At 46.2% G+C, this 20,183-nt stretch overlaps 1 protein-coding gene across 1 annotated transcript; it reads left to right on the top strand.

Annotated features, from left to right (window-relative positions):
• The first annotated feature begins 2,976 nt into the window (after positions 1-2,976).
• Positions 2,977-19,899, top strand: ETV7 (ETS variant transcription factor 7). The gene is given in 11 exon segments (XM_030561226.1): positions 2,977-3,188; positions 9,736-9,832; positions 9,835-9,867; positions 10,887-10,963; positions 10,966-11,053; positions 14,844-14,966; positions 15,644-15,811; positions 15,814-15,858; positions 16,855-16,997; positions 17,141-17,241; positions 18,370-19,899. Coding segments are annotated over 11 exon segments (999 nt in total). The 5' UTR covers positions 2,977-3,182; the 3' UTR covers positions 18,488-19,899.
• Positions 19,900-20,183: the final 284 nt, after the last annotated feature.

Raw genomic sequence — 20,183 nt, 5'->3', positions numbered from 1 at the left:
TAGGCAACAAGTTTTAGGACTGGCTGCTGATTTCAGGTGCCAAAGACCAACATTGAGAATTGAGATTTTAGGTGCTTAGCACCTCTGAAAATCAGGCCCAAGTTCTTAGGTTGGGTACCTCAAAAAACAGAGGCACCCGAAGTCAACTGGCTACTTCTGGGCATGGTGACCCTCATCTTCCCCTCTGTCAAGTGGAGGTGGTAATACTTATTTACCTACCTCACAGCCATCTTACAATGATTAACCAGGTAATGGTGTACATAAGGACATAAGAATGGCTGTACCGGGTCAAACCAAAGGTCCATCTAGCCCAGTATCTGTCTACTGACAGTGGCCAATACCAGGTGCCCCAGAGGGAGTGAAGCTAACAGGCAATGATCAAGTGATCTCTCTCCTGCCATCCATCTCCATCCTCTGATGAACAGAGGCTAGGGACACCCTTCCTTTCTCTTCCTGGCTAATAGCCATTTATGGACTTAGCCACCATGAATTTATCCAGTTCCCTTTTAAACATTGTTATAGTCCTAGCCTTCACAACCTCCTCAGGTAAGGAGTTCCACAAGTTGACTGTGCACGGTGTGAAGAAGAACTTCCTTTTATTTGTTTTAAACCTGCTACCTGTTAATTTCATTTGGTGACCCCTAGTTCTTGTATTATGGGAATAAGTAAATAACTTTTCCTTATCCACTTTCTCTACATCACTCATGATTTTATATACCTCTATCATATCCCCCCTTAGTCTCCTCTTTTCCAAGCTGAAGAGGCCTAGCCTCTTTAATCTTTCCTCGTATGGGACCCTCTCCAAACCCCTAATCATTTTAGTTGCCCTTTTCTGAACCTTTTCTAGTGCTAGAATATCTTCTTTGAAGTGAGGAGACCACGTCTGCACACAATATTGGAGATGTGGGCATACCATGGATTTATATAAGGGCAATAATATATTATCAGTCTTATTCTCTATCCCCTTTTTAATGATTCCTAACATCCTATTTGCTTTTTTGACCGCTTCTGTGCACTGCGTGAACATCTTCAGAGAACTATCCACGATGACGCCAAGATCTTTTTCCTGACTCGTTGTAGCTAAATTAGCTCCCATCATATTGTATGTATACTTGGGGTTATTTTTTCCAATGTGCATTACTTTACATTTATCCACATTACATTTCATTTGTCATTTTGTTGCCCAATCACTTAGTTTTGTGAGATCTTTTTGAAGTTCTTCACAATCTGTTTTGGTCTTAACCATCTTGAGCAGTTTCGTATCATCTGCAAACTTGCCACTTCACTGTTTACCCCTTTCTCCAGATCATTTATGAATAAATTGACTAGGATTAGTCCTAGGACTGACCCTTGTGGAACACCACTAGTTACTCCTCTCCATTCTGAGAATTTACCATTAATTCCTACCCTTTGTTCCCTGTCTTTTAATCAGTTCTCAATCCATGAAAGGACCTTCCCTTTTATCCCATGTAGGGCTGGCTTAGCTTGTTCTAGGTAAGCTGAATGGAAAAGGTGTGAGGGAATCCCAACGAATGATCGTTCAGTGCTTTGAAAATGTAAAACAGTAGTAGAGATGCTCAGGGAATCAATCTACAGACCAGATTAACACAGAACTCTCTCAACCTGGTAAATAAAGGGAGATTTTTTTATACAGATACATTGTTTATTGAGGGTTAGAAAGACCTTGAGACACATTCTGACCCCCTTGGACTTTATGGTAGTTACTGAGCTGCGTAATATGGCTACTTAGAACATCACAAGAGCTGTCGTTAGAAATCAGATCCTACTCATTTAGCTGAAGTGATAAGGGCCTGCACTTTTAGAGCAAGCTCAGAGTTCTTTCCCTGCTGTCTGAAGGATTTTTGATAAGCCCCTTCCACTTGAAGGAAAGAAGAATCTCAGTTAACTTTTAGCAGCAGCGGGTCTATGACAGTTGTCTAATTCTGATGCTATCCAGTATTAGACAGGGGCGGATACACTCTAACCAGCTATTTCTTGTTTGTATTATCTTGGCACCTAGGAGCTACAGGTGTGGACCAGGACCCCAGTGTACTAGGTACTGTACAGAGAGTTACTTACACATCCCCTTTGTAAATCAAAGCTGGTCCTCAAGAAGCTAGGATACACAGCCTTTCAATTTCACATTGAACTAACCAACCCTGATTACCTATGATTTCACAGCACTCCCTATGCTGCACAGCAGGGGCATTTAGAGCTATGCTGAAGGAGTAACTAGAAATCCCCGTTGCTAAAATAGAACCTGCAAGCCACTACCACGTAAGCTAAAGGGGGATCCTGGATATGTGTTAGCAGTATAGGCACTAGGACACTATGGAGCACTTCTGCTTTCATCCTGTAGGGGGCTATGACACCAGCTCATTGCAATAGGAAAGGCAAACTTTGCAGGAAGTTATAACAAGGATATTTGGGCTGGGTGCAGAGGCATATGCAAGGTTAGTTCCTGGTATGATTAAGGTACCCAGTACCTCTGACAGGCAGGCGTTCGCCATCATGTGTCACACACAAATTTACAACCCATTTACGGATGGGCTTAGAGGTGTAAGGGGGACTGTAAAACACCCCCCTGCCTCCGGCTGTCAAAATCCTCCAGCCCAGAAGTGTCTGCCTTGTGCCCTGAGATGGCAGTTCCCTGGCACCGGGCAGCTTAGCTGGTGGCCACCCTGCAGTGCTTAATTTGTAATGAAAGAGGCAGCAGGGATCAAGCAATTGGGGTGCCAGGGCTAGGAACTGCCAAGCCTAGAGGGGCCGGGACTAGGAACTGCCAGGGTTTGGCACAAGCCCTGCAACCTTGATCCCACCAACATCCACCCAACCCTGCGTCCCCAGGTCTTTGCAGGGCGGGGCGGGGCACCGCTGGGATCTGGCAGGAGGCCAGGGCGGCATGGGGAGGGGGGACGCCGCAGTTGCCCCGGGGCTGAGCGCCTGCTTCTCTCAGATCCGGTTTGTTTCGTTTTCGTTTCCCGGAAGGATCAGACCAGCGACCACACACTGCTGTGTCTGCGCTCGCGAGTGGGGGACCAGGCAGCCCGGGGCGGAGGGAAGGGCTCGCTTCCCAGCTGGCTGAGTGTGGGGGGGGGGGGGGGACTGGGGGAAGCCTGCTTGAGGAGCAGCGGGAGCGGAGCCCCCCAGGGCCGGAGCTGCACCTCCCACCTCCCCCTGCAATGCAGGTAAGAGCTGAGCCACATCGCTGATGCAACAGCCACCCACCTCCCCGTGCACTCTCCCTCCCCCTCAGCCTTCCTTCCCCAGTCCCCACAAGCACCCCCCCGCTGGCTTCCTTCCCGACCCCATCCCCTCAAACAGCCCGGCTAACTCACCCCCCTCCCCAGCAATATTCCCCCCTTCAAATACTTCTAGCGAGGGTGTATGAGGAAAGTTGCTAGAAGTCTCTGCCCCCTCAGTATAGCTTTCCCCCCAAATCCCCAAACTCTCCTAGCCCCTCTACTCTGCCCCCCACCCCCAGACACTTACAATCTTGCTGAGGCTTCAGATCTTGAAACATTCTGATCCTCCCTGCTCTGTATAAGCCTGTAATTAACAAACACTGGAATTCCCCTTCCTTCCTTAGGGACAGCTCATAAGGAGAAGGAGGCAAAGCAGGCTAGATCATGCTTAGGTATATAGAGCATGGACCAATATACTAGCATTATGCAGAGAATTTTTTTTTTTAATATCTCCCCCATAATTTTACAAGATCACCTTAACTTAGAGCTGCTGGAATACTCAATGATTTAGGTTTTCTTTCAAGGTAAGTTTTATGAAGTCTGCAGCAAGCCTCCATAAATCCCTTGAAGAGAACCCATGAGAACTAAGGAAATGAAGGCACCTCATACACTCTAAAAAGGAGAAAATAAATGGAATAATTAAGGCTGCTTTTCTGGTCTCCCAAGAATACTTGCAAATTGGCAGAATATCAACCACCTGGATTTTTTTCAAGAGGGTAAATCTAGCTGCAATATAGTTGAGCAAGGGGAGGAAAAAAAACAAAGTTGGAAAGTGTCTTTCCAGAAGAGAAACATATAATTTACCCTGCTAATCTTTTACTTTTATTTTTCCTGTAGCCTGTTGCTTAGAATGAATCTGAAACATGCCTCATGTTGCTGTAAAAAGTGTTACAAGTTCATGCTGGATTGTCTCCTAGTAAATAGAGCTTTTTTTTGTTTTTTGTTTTGTTTTAAAAGCAGATAAACAATACTACTGCTAATATAGCTAATAACAGACCTGCTGAAAGAAGTGCAGAGATTAATTTTGGAAGGATCTTCCTGGTTTGGACACAATTAACAGTAGGCATCAAAGACATTGTCCACATAAAGTATGAGACTTTCTAGTTCCATAATACACAACCACTCCATAAATGGAAATGGTGCATCTTCTGCTGCAGTTATAAATTGTTGCTCAAATGTAATAGTGTGGCTACCTTGGGCTGTGTTATGCAGACATTGAGTCCAGGAGAGATCATAAAATATAAAAGATTAGGGTTGGAAGAGATCTCAGGAGGTCATCTAGTCCAAACCCCTGCTCAAAGCAGGACCAACACCAACTAAATCATCCCAGCCAGGGCTATGTCAAGTCAGGTCTTAAAAACCTCTGAGGATGGAGATTCCACCACCTCCCTAGGTAACCCATTCCAGTGCTTCACCACACTCCTAGTGAAATAGTGTTTCCTAATATCCAACCTAGACCTCCCCCACTGCAACTTGAGACCATTGCTCCTTGTTCTGTCAGCTGCCACCGCCGAGAACAGCTGAGCTCCATCCTCTTTGGAACCCCCCCTTCAGGTAGTTGAAAGCAGCTATCAAATCCCTCCTCACTCCTTCTGCTGACTAAACAAACCCAGTTTCCTCAGCCTTTCTTTGTAAGTCATGTGCCCCAGCCCCCTGATCATTTTCGTTGCCCTTCCTTGGGCTCTCTCCAATTTGTCCACATCCTTTCTGCAATGGGGGGCCCAAAACTGGATGCAGTACTCCAGATGTGGCCTCACCAGTGCCAAATAGAGAGGAATAATCACTTCCCTCGATATGCTGGCAATGCTCCTACTAATGCAGCCCAATATGCCGTTAGCCTTCTTGGCAACAAGGGCACACTGCTGACTCCCATCCAGCTTCTCATCCACTGTAATCCCCAGGTTCTTTTCTACAGAACTGCTGCTTAGGCAGTCAGTCCCCATTCTGTAGCAATATATGGGATTCTTCCATCCTAAGTGCAGGACTTTGCACTTGTGCTTATTGAATCTCAGATTTCTTGTGGCCCAATCCTCCAATTTGTCTAGGTCACTCTGGACCCTGTTCCTACTCTCCAGCACATCTACCTCTCCCCTCAGTTTAGTGTCACCCATGAATTTGCTGAGGGTACAATCCATCCCATCATCCAGATAATTAATAACGATGTTGAACAAAACTGGCCCCAGGACCGACCCCTGGGGCACTCGGCTTGATACCGGCTGCCAACTAGCCATCAAGCTGTTTATCAGTACCTGTTGAGCCTGACAATCTAGCCAGCTTTCTATCCACCTTAGTGTCCATTCATCCAGTCCATACTTTTTTAACTTGCTGGCAAGAATATTATGGGAGACCACATCAAAAGCTTTGCTAAAGTCAAGATATATCACATTCACTGCTTTCCCCATATCCATGCCTGACCACAATCAGATTGGTCAGGCATGACTTGCCCTTGGTGAATCCATGTTGACTGTTCCTGATCACCTTCCTCTCTTTCAAGTACTTCAAAATGGATTCCTTGAGAACCTGATCCATGATTTTTCCAGGGACTGAGGTGAGGCTGACCTGTCTGTAGTTCCCCAGGTTGTTCTTCCCTTTTTCAAAGATGGGCACTACATTTGCCTTTTTCCAATTGTCGGGTCCTCCCCTGCTCACTATGAATTTTCAAAGACAATGGCCAATGGCTCTGCAATCACCTCTGCCAATTCCCTCGGCACCCTTGGATGCATTAGATCTGGACCCATGGACTTGTGCATGTCCAGCTTTTCTAAATAGTCCTTAACCTGTTCTTTCACCACGGAGGGCTGCTCACCTCCTCCTCATACTGTATTGCCCAGGACAGCAGTCTGGGAGCTGACCTTGTCTGTTAAGACTGAGGAGCAAAATAATACATTGAGTACTTCAGCTTTTTCCACATCTGTCACTAGGTTGCCTCTCCCATTCATTAAGGGTCCCACACTTTCCTTGACCTTTTTCTTGTTGCTAACATACCTGTAGAAACCCTTCTTATTACCCTTCACATCCTTTGCTAGCTGCTACTTCAGTTGTGTTTTGGCCTTCCTGATTACACCCCTACATGCTGGAGCAATATTTGTATACGCCTCCCTAGTCATCTGTCCAAGTTTCCACTTCATGTAAGCCTCCTTTCTGTGTTTAAGCTCACTGAAGATTTCTCTCTTAAGCCAAGCTGGTCAACTGCCATATTTGCTATTCTTTCTGCACATCGGGATGTTTTGTTCCTGAGCCCTCAATAAGGCGTCTTTAAAAATACAGCCAGCTTACCTGGACTCCTTTCCCCCTCAGATTAGCCTCCCAGGGTATCCTGCCCATGAGTTCCCTAAGGGAATCAAAGTCTGTTTTTCTGAAGTCCAGGGTCTGTATTTTGCTGCTCTCCTTTCTTCCTTTTGTGGGGATCCTGAACTCAACCATTTCATGGTCACTGCTGCCCAGGTTGCCACCCACTTCTACTTCCCCTACTGATTCTTCCCTGTTTGTAAGCAGCAGGTCAGGAGGAGAATGGCCCTGTGCCTGTAGATTAGAATATTCACATTGCCAGGAGCCCCTCCCATGAATGCACCGTTCATTCTGGCTGATAACAGGTTCGCATCTTTAGGCTCAACTAGAGTGACACATACTGATTGTGTGAAGGAGCTGCCTGCGGCTGAGGATCCTTGCTTTAGAGTCTGGATGTTCCTTGGCAGCTTGGAAAGGTGAGAAAAATGTATGGCCAACTTTTAAAAAAAGTGGCTGGTGGTTTTGGGTGCCTTGATTTGGAGCTGCTCAATTTGTGTATCTTTGCACCTGATTTTTGGAGGTGCTGAGCACCCCCAACTCCAAATGAAGTCACTGGGAACTGCAAGGATGCGGCACCTCCACCACTCAGGCCCAAGCTGGGCTCCCAGAAATTAAGGAGCCCAGAATCAGTGGCTGGTTTAGAAAATTTGGCTAAATCTTTTTGCAGGGTGGGTAGTAAAGTTCCCAGGGAGTGAAATCTTTTCCAGTGTAAAGTCAGCTCAGCAATTGGTTAGAACCACATTACTGGGATTCAAAGGGGGAGGGGAAAAGACTACTTCCTTGCACATTTCACAATATAAATTGGATTGGATGCATAAGCCCATTACTCTTCATGCTACTTTTTATGGACATGAGAACAATTGATCAGTCCTCTTAACAGGTCTTCACATATTTGAAGATTATCAGTTTCCCCCCGTCCCTCCTTTTCTCAAGGATAAAGATGCTCAGTAACCTTTTCTCATAGGTTAAGTTTCCTAAACCTCTGGACTCTCTCCCATTTGTCCACATCTTGAAGTGTGGCACCCAGAACTGGACATAGTACTCCAGTTGAGATCTCATCAGTGCCAAATAGAGCAGGACAATTACCTCCACTGTCTTACATATGACATAATGCACCTGAGAAGGATATTAGGCTTTTTTGCAACCGCACCACATTTTTGACTTGCATTAAATCTGTGATCCACTATAACCTAGCAGGTTATCTCCAATTTTGGGATTGTGCATTTGATTTTTCCTTCCTAAGTGGAGTACTTTGCACTTGTCGTAGTTGAATTTCAGATAGTTGATTTCAGACTGGTTCTCCAGTTTGTCAAGGTTGCTTTGAATTCTAATCCTCTCCTCTAAAGTGTTAGCAACCCCTCCCAGCTTGGTGTCATCTGCAAAATTTGTATTCACACTCTAGACTCCATTATCCAAGTCATTAATGAAAATACTAATACTGGACCAGGACAGACCCCTGCAGTGCCCCACTGAGACTAGTTATCAGTCCCTCCAGCTTGACAGCAAACCATTATCTAGAGTATGGTCTTTCGACCAATTTTGCACCCACTTTAAGTACGTTCATCTAAATGACATTGCCCCTAGTTTGTCTATGAAGATGTCATGGGAGACTAGCAAAAGCATTACTAAAGATCAGGATCTCAGAGTCTACAACTTCCCCCTCATCCACAAGGCCAATAAACATGTTCTGGATTAACAGAAGTGACAGCTGGGTTTGGGATATTTCCCCCCCCACCCCAGCAAATTGGCAGGGGTTCATGATCCTCCTCCCCCCTTCAGCACTGAAGAAGGATTATCCATTAGAATCAGGTGTGCATACCCCATATAATCAGTTCCCAGGGGATACAGAGGGAACTCTTACAGCAGATGGATGTCTGGGGTTATGGTATTAAATCCTATTCTGACAGGTCCAGGTTAATTCCAGGCTTTGCCACAGCCCCCTTGTGGGACCTTGGGAAAGTCACAGATAGGCAGCACCGTTGAGGATCTGGGCCTTAGTCTGGCAATGTGTGAGTTCTCCCATCTAAGTGGCGGTAGCCCTACCTCACAGGATGTTGGAAGGATAAACCCATTAAAGAACGTGAGGTCTTGAAGACTATGGTAAATAAGGCCATACAAGTGTGGGAGCTGCCATTTATGCTGAAGTTGACAAGGGATGTAGAGGGAATACAGCTAATAAATGGCTGCCCATTGCCATGGTATCCTGAGCATCTCACAGTCATTAACAGAATTAACCTTCAGCCACCCGAGTGAGGTAGGGAATATTAGCTCTGGTTTTTTTTTGTTTGTTTGTTTTTGTTGGTGTTTTTTTTTTTTTTTGAGGCACAAGGTAGATTAAATGACCTGCCTACGAGTGCTCAAGCAGCCTGCTGCTGGGCTAAGAATTGAACTTGGACCCTATTCACTAGGCCAGAGGGGTTTCAAACTGGGGGTTGGGACCCCTCAGGAGGTCCCAAGGTCATTCCATGGAGGGCTGTGAGCGGTCAACCTCCACCCCAAACCCTGCTTGCCTCCAGCATTTATAATGGTGTTAAATATATTGAAAAGGGTGTTTAATTTATTTGGGGGGGGGGGTGTCGTACTCAGAGGCTTGCGATGCAAAAGGGGTCCCCAGTAAAAAAAAAAAATTTGAGACCCACTGCACTAGGCCACCCTTCCTAGATATATAGCTCCTTCCATCCCACAGATCAATTCCTCCATCTCTGGACTGTGAGCATGGTGTGCTTAAGAAGTGTAGAGCCAATGTTAAAGTTTAGGGAGAAATTAAGGAGAGGGTGCAATTGCCCCAGTGACTTTTGGTCAGTACATGAGGGTTAAAAATCCTTCCCTAGCCTGTTCTTGCAGCAAATGAGGGGGAATCTGACCACCACAGACAGTTAGCACTTCTGCTTTATGTCTTGGGCGTAAGATGGCACTTCCAGGAACACAGCACTGATTCAGGACTGACTCAGAGGAGAGTACCCTAAACTGTATCAGCACTGGTTCCTGCAGTGGATTTTCCCTGATGGTGTCCCCTCCACCTACCATACCAGGCTCAGTTTGCTGAGCTTTTGAGGGGAGGTTACAAGAGGATACCTGCATATAAACAGAATAAAGCTACTGTTTGAGATGCTTTAAAAAATATCCTTGCTTGGGCCCAGCAGCAGGGTACTTATCAGCTGGTGCTGTTCTTTGTCAGTTGACGTGTTAACCTCTCTCCCCAGGTGAAGTGACAGTCAGTTCTTCTCTGAGCCCTGTAACAGCAGCGTCTTTACCACTGCAATCACAATCCAGGTGTGCAGCATTCTCGCAGCCAATCAGTGAGGCGAAATCTTCAAATTACCAGGCAGGCTCAGTGAGTAGATGGTGTCCTTGTTTAATGGCCTCCAAATTAACATCACTGAGGAGGTATTTTATAAAGCACTATGCAAAAGCTACAGCCCACTACATGGGACCACCAGCATAATATGACTTCTGGATCTTCAGTACTGTACTGAAGACCTCTACCCCTGGCAGTTAAAGGAGTAACTTCATTAACAATAGCACTAGTAGGCTGTTATGCTCCAGCTGACCAGTCACTAGAAGGGGGAATAGTACACACTGTGCTCATATTGGTTTCACAAACATTAGTTACCTTAGAAGTGGGTAAGTCATCGTCATTTCACAAGTGGGGAAACTGAGGCACAGAACAGTGAAGTGATTTTCCCAAGAAATGGGACTCTTAAGTCAGTTCCTGCTGCCTTGATTTCCTTCCTCACATCCCTGTGTCCCTGACCTTTCCAGGACCCAGGTGTGCAAACTCTACCTTACCTTTTATGTGCCTGTGTATGAGGACAAAGGGGAGTAACACTGACCAGAGGGTTACATGAACTCTGAGTTAGGCGCCTTTTCTTACTGTCTGTACAGAACCTAGGGTAATGGGACCAGGATGTCAGCTGGAGCTATAGGTTCTACTGTCATGTAAATAAGTTGGTCTACTGCCAGTCACTCCTCTCACCAGGGTATGAGGATGCAGTAATGGCTGTCAAGTGCTTTGGGAGGAGATAGGTCTAGTTATACTCAGAGGTTGGGATTTTCAACAGGCCTCAGAATTAGGCACACAACTCCTATTGTAGACCTGTGGCACACAGTTCCTAGTCCTCTGAGAATCTAAGCCAGTGATGTTAGGAGAAGTAAGTGGATGATACAGAGCCAAACATTATCCAGCAAGGCTCCTCTGTACTGCATTTTCTCTCTCAGGGATTTGTTCTGTTTATTGTAATTAGAAAGTAGTTCCTTTAGAATGGAAAGTTTGATGCTAGACAAGATCAGTGTCTCCATCCCACCCTGTTCTTACTGGGCCTTTATTTCAGAGATGTTCTTGCTTGGTTTCAGGAATCCAGCCCTCACTGTGGAGCAAGGATGATGTGATTCACTGGCTAAGGTGGGCTGAGAAAGAATATTCACTCCGGCGAGACAGACGAAAGCAAGTTTTGAAATGAACGGAAAAGCCCTTTGCATTCTCACCAAGGAGGATTTCATATACAGGGCTCCTAGTTCAGGTCAGAGGAAACAATAGTCTTTTGTAATGACACTGCTGATGGTGCTGTACAATGCAGACCACAGGATAGGGCATTGGGTTGGGATTCTGAAAAACCTGGCTTCAGTTCATCCCTCTGCCACTGACCTGCTGTGTGACCTAGGGCAGTCATTTCCCCACTCACCTGTTGTCTGATTAGACTGTCAATCTTTCAGGGGAGGGATAATTTCACAATGTGGTCTGTACAGAATCTAGTACCATGGCACGCTGCTCCTGCTCTGGGAGGAAGGGATGCTTAGTGGTTTGAGCATTGGCCTGCTAAACTGAGGGTTGTGAGTTCAATCCTTGAGGGGGCCCATTTAGGGATCTGGGGCAAAATCTGTCAGGGACAGTACTTGGTCCTGCTGTGAAGGTAGTGGACTGGATTTGATGACCTTTCAAAGTCCCTTCCGTTCTACGGGAATAGGTATATCTCTATATATTATTTGATGGCCTCTTGGTAATGCAGCTAAGGACAGTAACAGAAAATATCAAATCCTGCCAGTCTTGTTTCCATGCCCTGAGGAAAGGGGGAAGAAACAAAATCACAATGCAGAAAGCATCCCTACCAAGCCTTTCTCACCCATCTAGGCTATAGCTAGGCAGGATTACAGGAACTGCCAAATTAGATTAGACCAGTGATCCATATAGTCTAGTTTCCTATCTCTGGAAGTGTCCCATGTGGAATGCTTCAGAGACAGGTGTAAGAACACTGCAGTGGAGAACCTGCCTATGAAGAAAGTTTCTTCCTGACCCATCTGTAGAGATTGGCATATGCCCTGAAGCATAAGGATCTCTTTTAATATCTAAGAACTCTGGATGTTCTCATTCATACAAATGTCAGTTGTCTTTTGAATCCTGCCTTGTGTTCTCAGACACTGTCAAGCTGTCCTTCAGTGGCTTTAAGAGCATGAGTACCAAAGGCAGATCGTTAAGAACCATGCCCCCAACCTGGTTTTGAGTTCTAGAGTTAAATTTCACCAACCAATCAAGTGTAAGCACCTTATGTGCCAGAACAGCCTTAACATGGAACAACAGACAGTCCCCTCAGTTTCTCCCATCTGTTTTGCTACCCAGGGAGTGGTGAAAGTAACTGAGGACACTTACTGATATGGGAGGGGGAAGGGAGCAGCTCTGGCCCCTGGAAGGGGCGAGGCCTCAGGCAGAAGGGGGCAGGGCTGGGGGGTCAGTATCCCCAAGCCAGCCCTTCCAAGCTACCTAGCCCGTGCCACCTGGGGCTCCTGTGTTGATTTAAAGGGCCCAGAGTAGCTGCTGTGCCCCTCGGCGTCCCTGCAACGGGGGGCAGGCAGCAACATTAAAGCGCTGCCACAGGAACAGACCATCCTTAAAGTGCTGTGGCAGCGCTTTAATGTTGCTACCCCTTCCCGCCCCTGTGGGCAGCCTTGCTGACAGAGGAGGCAAAAGGGACAGGGAGGTAGGCAATACCTTTGCAATAGAGGATTCCTTACACCAAGGATCACAGCAATATTCAGGTTATTCCTAGTCAGAGGACTGCGGTAAGTGGCTGGATCTCTACTGTATTTTCTCTCAGGGGTTTTGTTCTGATTTATAGTAATGTTAAAATGGATCTTTTAGAATGGAGTACAGTAGAGATCCAGCCACTTATGCACCAGGTCAGTTGCACTTTAGAGACTCGCACCAAAGATCATGCTTGCAACCAGTCCTAGAATAAACTATCTAAAACTTATAACTAGGAAAAGGAAGCAAGAGAGAGTTATTTATGAGGTTAAGCAGGTGACAGGGCCGGCTCCAGGCCCAGCACGCCAAGTGCATGCTTGGGCGGCATGCTGCGGGGGGCGCTCTGCCGCTTGACCGGGAGGGCGGCAGGCGGCTCCGGTGGACCTCCCGCAGGCGTCCCTGCGGAGGGTCCGCTAGTCCCGCGGCTCCGGTGGAGCATCCGCAGGCACGCTTGTGGGAGGTCCACCGGAGCTGCGGGACCGGCGAGCAGCAGAGCGCCCCCCGCGGCGTACCACCGTGCTTGGGGCAGCAAAATGACTAGAGCCGGCCCTGGCAGGTGAACATATACACACACACACAAATGAGTTCCAGTCTTAAGATTTTATAGGTAACAGAAGCTTTATAATAAGCAAGCTCAATATGTCCTTTAGGGCTTTTGTTAAGGTCTAGAAAATGTTGCCTGTTAGAGCGTTCAAGCAGCACAGAGATTATTTCCTCCTAATCAGGGGTTTTTATTTCCTCCTTCCTTGGGCTCTGAGCTGCAAACTCAGCTGAGGGAGGAATTAACTTGCATGACTCATCTTCATGGGGTGGGCAGGGGAAGAGTAAACAAAGACTTTTGTCCTTGTTAATGTTCCGCTCTAGTTCATCTGGTGTTATTGGGCCTTCCTTAGGGCTGGTCTACACTGGCCATTTACAGCGCTGCAACTTTCTCACTCGGGGTGGGAAAAAATACCCCCCCGAGGGCAGCAAGTTTCAGCGCTGGTAGCTACACCCCTGGTGGAGGTGGGTTTTTTTATTATTAATATTAAGAGCGCTGGGTTGTGTGCCGCAACCCACACAACCATGTGAAAGTGCTGCCATGGCAGCGCTTTAGCATTGCCATTGTAGACTAGCCCTTATTGACCAGGACAGTCTGTGGAGACCAGCATTTCACCAGTAGTTAATGTCCCTCTTCAGTCCTGATTTACAGAGTTACAGAGATGTACATACAAATGCTTGAATATTACTTCCAATATGAGATACAGTGTTAAGTGGAATTAATGCATGCAGCAACACACAAGCATTCCATAAACACGTTTTTATAATTTAATACCCATTTTAATAATGCTAACACACAGGTGAGTCAGTTTGATTCCAGCTGTGTATTTGTCAGTGTTTAGTTGGGATGTGGGGACCTTGCATGAGCTGGCACCTGGTCTGCCAGCATCACACACAGGCCATACATAGTTCTTCTGCAGTTTCAATTAGGTATAGTAAGTTTGTTTCCTATACTGAACTGCTGTGTAAAGTTGTAATGCACTCTTAAAAACAGCTGTTGTGTTCCACCCCAGAGGTGGCTGCAATTTCAGTGGTAGGTGAACTGACCCTTTGTAATTTGTCTGTTAAAAGTTTGAGGTCCTTTGGGGTGCAAGGTCCTATGCAAGTGTGGGATATGCATGTCAAGAAATTCACAAGCGTGGAGGGAACAGATGGTGGGAATGCTTCAATTCTGCTACTGCACATGGAGAAGACTCCATAATTATTTGCCTTATGGTAGCACCAGAGGCTCACACCCAGCTCAGAGCCGCTGTGGCCTAGTGCATTGTAGCTAGTACATAGTAAGAGACTGTCCCTTCTCTAAAGGATTATAGTGTAATGAAACAAGACTGACAAAGGCATCAGCCCCCTTTTGCAGATGGGGAACTAAGGCAGAGAGCCATCAAGTGACTGGTCCAAGGACACTGAGTCTAGAAGATCTGAGACTATGGTGAATTCTATGCCCTTGTTAGCACATCATGTTACACAGGAGGTCAAACAGCCCCTTCTGGCCTTAAAAATCTATCCCTTGATGGTATCTGAGTCTAGTCTAGTGCCTTATCTACAAGACACACTTTCACAAGAGTCCCTCAAACTGTGATGGACTGGGCAGCAGCTAGGCACATGGTAGAGACCACATGACAGCGGAGGATGTGTGTCAGTTTTCCATGTCCATTTCATTGTGCAGGGTACCCTTGCCCAAGCAGACTGCTATGATTAAACACATTTCAGACCCTACTAATCCAGATGCACCCAACTGTCTTTCTTCCCCACAGGTGGATGTTTGTATGAGTTACTCCAATACATTAAGACCCAGAGAAGAGCCCTGGTGTGCAGCCCTTTATTTAACTCACCCTTTAGGGAGGCAAAGCACATGCAGATCCAGAGCCATCCAGAAGGTACCGTACCTATTTAGGAGCCTTCAGTGGATGTGGGTGGTGGGGGTGGGGTTCATCAAGGAAACAAGCCTGTCAGCTGTCTCATTTGCATGTTTACATTTTTGTCTGAGGGAGGCAAGGCCTAGTGGGCTGAGCACAGGAGTGGGGTCAGGGAGTCCCCAATTCTAATCCCAGCTCTGATAGACTGCAGCCTCAGCAAGTCACCTGGGGGTGACAGTTTCAGCCATGGCCTCTAATTTTGAGTTGCCTCAGTTTTGGAAGCCCAGCTTTTAGATGGCCTTATGTGATTATTTTGTCCTAGCCTGATCTGACATTCTTCACTTTCCCTTTCTGGCTTCCTCTGATGACTCACTATCTACCCTCCACCTAGCCAGTGGCTCCCTACCATCACCTCAGTGCCCTTTCAGTTCCCCACTGCTTCTGTCTGCAACAGTTCCCCTCCCTTAGGATGGCCCAATAGACTCCATTCTCCACTTGCATGTACTGAAGTCAGCGTTACACTAACATCAGTGCCAGGAGAACCTTGTCCATCATCCCCCTGAAGCAGGCATGGGGCATGGACTTGTGCCCAGAAGTCCATCCTAGCCATCTGTGCTCCATATCATACTGGTAAATTGTTCTCATAGGGTCATCCTGGAAATACTGTAACAAACAAGGATGCATTGGCTTCCTTGCAGGTGTGAAGTGCAGGTTAGAAGTTTCCCCCGCTGCAGTCCCCTCATTGTCAACGAGCTGTCTGAGCTGTGCAGAACAGCCCAGGTGTCCTAGCAAAGCTTCCTGTAGAGCGGAGCCACTTAACCTCTCTCATCACAGCCCAGAAGTCAGCTACAGGGCAGAGATCATCTGTCTTTTCCCAATACACCGCCAGCCCCAGTCGATGGAAAAATTGCAGGTGAGTATTACTTTTAAAGCTCATGCCTGTGTCAGACAGGCTTTCAGCCATTGAAAGCAGCCACTGCCTGAAAAAATAAGACGCCTGGGGATGTAAACAGTTTCCATCCAACAAGGGGCATACAAGAAGTTTCACTGGGAAATCTAGGTCTATGCTTCCAAAACTCAGTGGTGAGTCCAGTGAGACCAGCCAACTTAGAGCTGCAAGGATGACTTGAGACTATCACCATTACTGTATACAGTTAGAGATGGGTCCTGTTAGGTGTCCTTGCCCACACAGCAGGTCAGATTCTAAGAGCCTTTGTTATTCTAAAGATGACAAGAACAAAGGTAAGATCTCTTGGAGAGAGCACAGTGTGTGGGGCTCATTTGCCTCCTGCTGCCCTACTCAGAGCTGCAATGACAGCTGATTTTGTCCAGTGCCATGCCTCTGGGTGAATCATTACAGTCGGGGTTGAACCCAGACCCTCTGGTTTTAAGAGCGTGAGTCTACTAGCTCAGTGGTTTGGGCATTGGCCTACTAAACTGAGGTTGGTGAGTTCAATCCTTGAGGGAGAGATTTTGGGGATTGGTCCTGCTTTGAGCAGGGGATTGGACTAGATGGTCTCTTTGAGGTCCCTTCCAACCCTAATAATCTATGATTCTACTGCCAGTATTAAAAGGACCAGCTAAGTTAGCAGGTTCAACCTCAGTACATGACCCAGCCACCACTAAAAAGGGACAGAGTGCTACACAGTGTGTGAGGGTTAGACAGTCTCCCTGGCTGGGGAAGCTTTTCCCATGCTTCTGAGGTCCAGAGCAGTGAGTCTGTGCCTCAGTTTCCCTATCTGTAAAATGTGATTAATAATAACTACCTCCTTTGTAAAGTGCTTTGAGATCTAATGTAAAGCGTTATATAAGAGGGAGGTATTACTGAACACTGTCTGCTGATTGGTTGCAGATTGTGTGGATACTTCCTAGCTTAAAACTGTCAATGTTTTCTTCTGTTAACATGCAGACTGCAGGTTACTCTGGGATTATGTCTATCAGCTCCTCTCTGACAGCCGGTATGAGCCATACATCAAGTGGGAAGATAAAGAAGCCAAGATTTTCCGGGTTGTTGATCCTAACGGACTTGCCAGGCTCTGGGGAAATCATAAGGTAAGTCTGGCTGAGAATCAGTTGGTCATTCCTTAATTCTCAAGTACCAGGTCTTGTCCCCAGATTAAAGAGGAAGTGCCTCACCTCCTTTTAGAGCCTGATCCTATGGGTGCTTTGTACTGAAATGTATTTTATTCTTACAGAACCGGGTGAACATGACTTATGAGAAGATGTCAAGAGCTTTAAGACATTACTACAAACTCAACATTATCAAAAAGGAACCAGGACAGAAGCTGTTATTTAGGTCAGGGATTCTCAAGCTTTTTCTTTCTGAGCTCTCTCCCCCAACATGCTATGAAAACTCCAAGGCCTATCTGTGCCACAACTGTTTTTCTGCATACAAGAGCTAGGGCAAGCGTTTGGGGTTTAGCAAGCAGGTCAAGTGCCTGGAGCCCCACAACACAGGGGCCCCACAACAGCTATGTTGCTTAGGCTTTGGCTTCAGCTTCAGGTGGCAGGGCCCAGGGCCCTGGACTTCAGCCCCATGTAGTGGGGGTTTGGCTTTCTACCCTGAGCCCCAGCAAGTCTAATGCTGGCTCTACTTGGTGGACCCTCTGAAACCTCCTTGTGGCCGCCCATGGGGCTCCAGACCCCTGGTTGAGAACCACTGATTTAGGTGACATAAGTCAGACAGCTTAAATGACCCTATAAAGAGAGATGTTACTAGTTAATGGGAAAATTGCTCAGCTGCCTCCATCCATCCTGTGCATTGAGTGCTCTTCATCTCCTTAGATCTAAAGCTTCCTCAAAAAAGTTAGAGCCAAATTCTCATCTCAGTTATATTGATGCATATCCAGAGTTATTGCACTGGAGTAAATGGAATTGCTCTAGATGGACACTGCTGTGAACTGAAATCAGAACCTGGCCCAAAGCCTGACTTCCACCCTTATGCACACAGTTCCCACTAAAGCTGCATACATCTTTCTGAGAGCAGAAGTTGGCCTTCAGGCCGAGTTAAACCACAGGGGGTGGTTTTGGTTTTGCAAAGCCTCAGTTGTGAGCTCTTCTCTGCAAAGCCAAAATCTAGGTCCTGTTTTACAGGCGTCTAGGGCTGGGATAAGAGGTTCTGATTTTGATCTATAGACTAGGCTCCTGGGCCCAATCCTGCCAGAGGCTGAGCTCCCTCAACTCCTGAGGACGAGATGAGGGTAATGAGTATCTTGCAGAATCAGGTGCCTTGTAAGTTGCCCAGCATCTTCTGAGAGCTGTTTCATGCCCTAATCTCTTAAGGCCTGATCCAGAGCCCAATGAAGTTGCTGCAAAGGCAACAATTGACTTCAATGGACTCTGGATCAGGCCCCTCTTGAGCGCATAGGGAATTTTGGCAGCTCTCGAGCTAATGATGCCAATTCCCAAGTGTTTTTTATTCCAGATTTCTGAAGAGTCATGGGGAGATACTACATGACAAATCAAGCAAACTAGAGCAGCTGGAGAGTGAGGAGCAGGAAGGACTGGATTTTAAGGAGGACACGCTGGAGGTCTCACCTTAGGAAATCTGCAGCATGGTGTCTAATGTGGGAACATGCTATCCTATAGACAAGCTTTGATGCCACTGTGAAGAAATCAGGATGTCTCGTGCTCTGACAAGAGGCCAACTTTTTCCTTTTGGCTGCAAGTTAAGGGCTTCAGTACATATTCTGGTCAGACTATGCCACCAAGGGACCATTAGCAGCAGAGGTCATGCACAGAAATGGTTCTCCAGTCCTATGTAATCGGAGATCAATCTGTGGTCTGGTCTTTTGCTTAGTTGTCTTTTCTTCATAGGTGCTCTTTGTTCTGTTTCATTTTTAAATGATCAAATTTGGTACATTATGGACAATGCTCATTCTTTGAGTCTCAAAACTAGTCTTTTTCTTGTTGGCCCTCAAATCAGCAAGACATCCCCATTCAGCAAAGCACTTAAGTACATGCTTGAGTGCTTTCATTAATAGGGATGATCTTACATGCTTACCTGAATCAGGGTCTTTGTCCCTGATGCAGCAACTGACTGGCATGCGTGTCTAACTTTAAGTATGTGATAGTCCCATTGACTTCACTAGAGCTTCTCACATGCTAAAGTTGGATGGGTGCACCTTGCTGAATCAGGGCTCGAGTGAAGATGTGTAGACTGAAGGGGTCCTTTAAGCTGCACATTTAATTAATTTCACTCTATTAATACTACATTTATGATTGGCAGGCCATGAAAAAATGTGACATTACAGGAATGAACAATGACAGGAACACTTGAGAATTACAGATCGGCTAGCTGTTTCACTGGCATAAGTGAGAAGAAGTAGGCTTGATAACTGCAGGAGGATTCAGAGATGCATGTTGCAAAAATTGAGGGGTTATTTGGAACTGGGGTTTTGATCTGCTACATTAGAGAAGTGGGCCAGACATTAATTTCAGATTTGGACCAGAACTTCCCAAATTTTGGGGGATTGGAATTTGAGTTTTTGGTTTGTTTATCTCTTAAAAGAATGAATGGACCAGATCCTCACCTGCTGTAAATTAAATTGCCATAGGTCCAATGGAGTGATGCTGATTTATAGTACCTGAGCATTTGGGCCAAAGTGTTTACACAGTCTGACAGCAAGTGAGGTTCTCATGTTAGATGTCCATGCAATTAGTTCAAACATTGCCCTGCAGTATTTGTGACCAAGACACTGCAACTCAGCATTAAGATCCTGGAAGTGAAACTAACTTATCTGATTCCAGTGTCCAAGATGAGTCATATGCAGAACCCAAACAGCAGAAGCCAATTTAGATTTTACAAGTTCATTCCTTTTTAATAACCTCAGGTGTTACTAGTAACACAGGTAAGGACATACATGCATGTGGTTTAAGAGGACTTAATCTGACAATATCCATTTATATTTTTATAGATTTCTTCTTGTTTAGGGAATAAACACCACTGATTGACTTGCTTCACTCCATTTATTGGTGGTGACTGAATGGTGAGAGATTAAGAAGCCTGCAGATTTGTCAGTTTACTCACAGAACAGGTCCAGTGTAGGGGCAATGAGAGTTTGCTGCCACTCCTGCCATCTCAACTCTAGAGGGTCTATCAGTGTTTAACTTAAAAATCCGTGTACAAAATAAGGTGAAATCAATGGGATCCTTGCCCTTGATTTCAGTAGCAGCAAGATTAGGTCCTACATAATACATCAGAGAAATGTAGGGCTGGAAGGGACCTCAAGAGGTCAT

Source organism: Gopherus evgoodei, chromosome 4 (genome assembly GCF_007399415.2).
Source record: "Gopherus evgoodei ecotype Sinaloan lineage chromosome 4, rGopEvg1_v1.p, whole genome shotgun sequence".
Lineage (NCBI taxonomy): Eukaryota > Metazoa > Chordata > Testudines > Testudinidae > Gopherus > Gopherus evgoodei.
The sequence above is the reverse complement of the archived record's forward strand: the minus strand, read 5'-3'. Positions and strand labels throughout refer to the sequence as shown.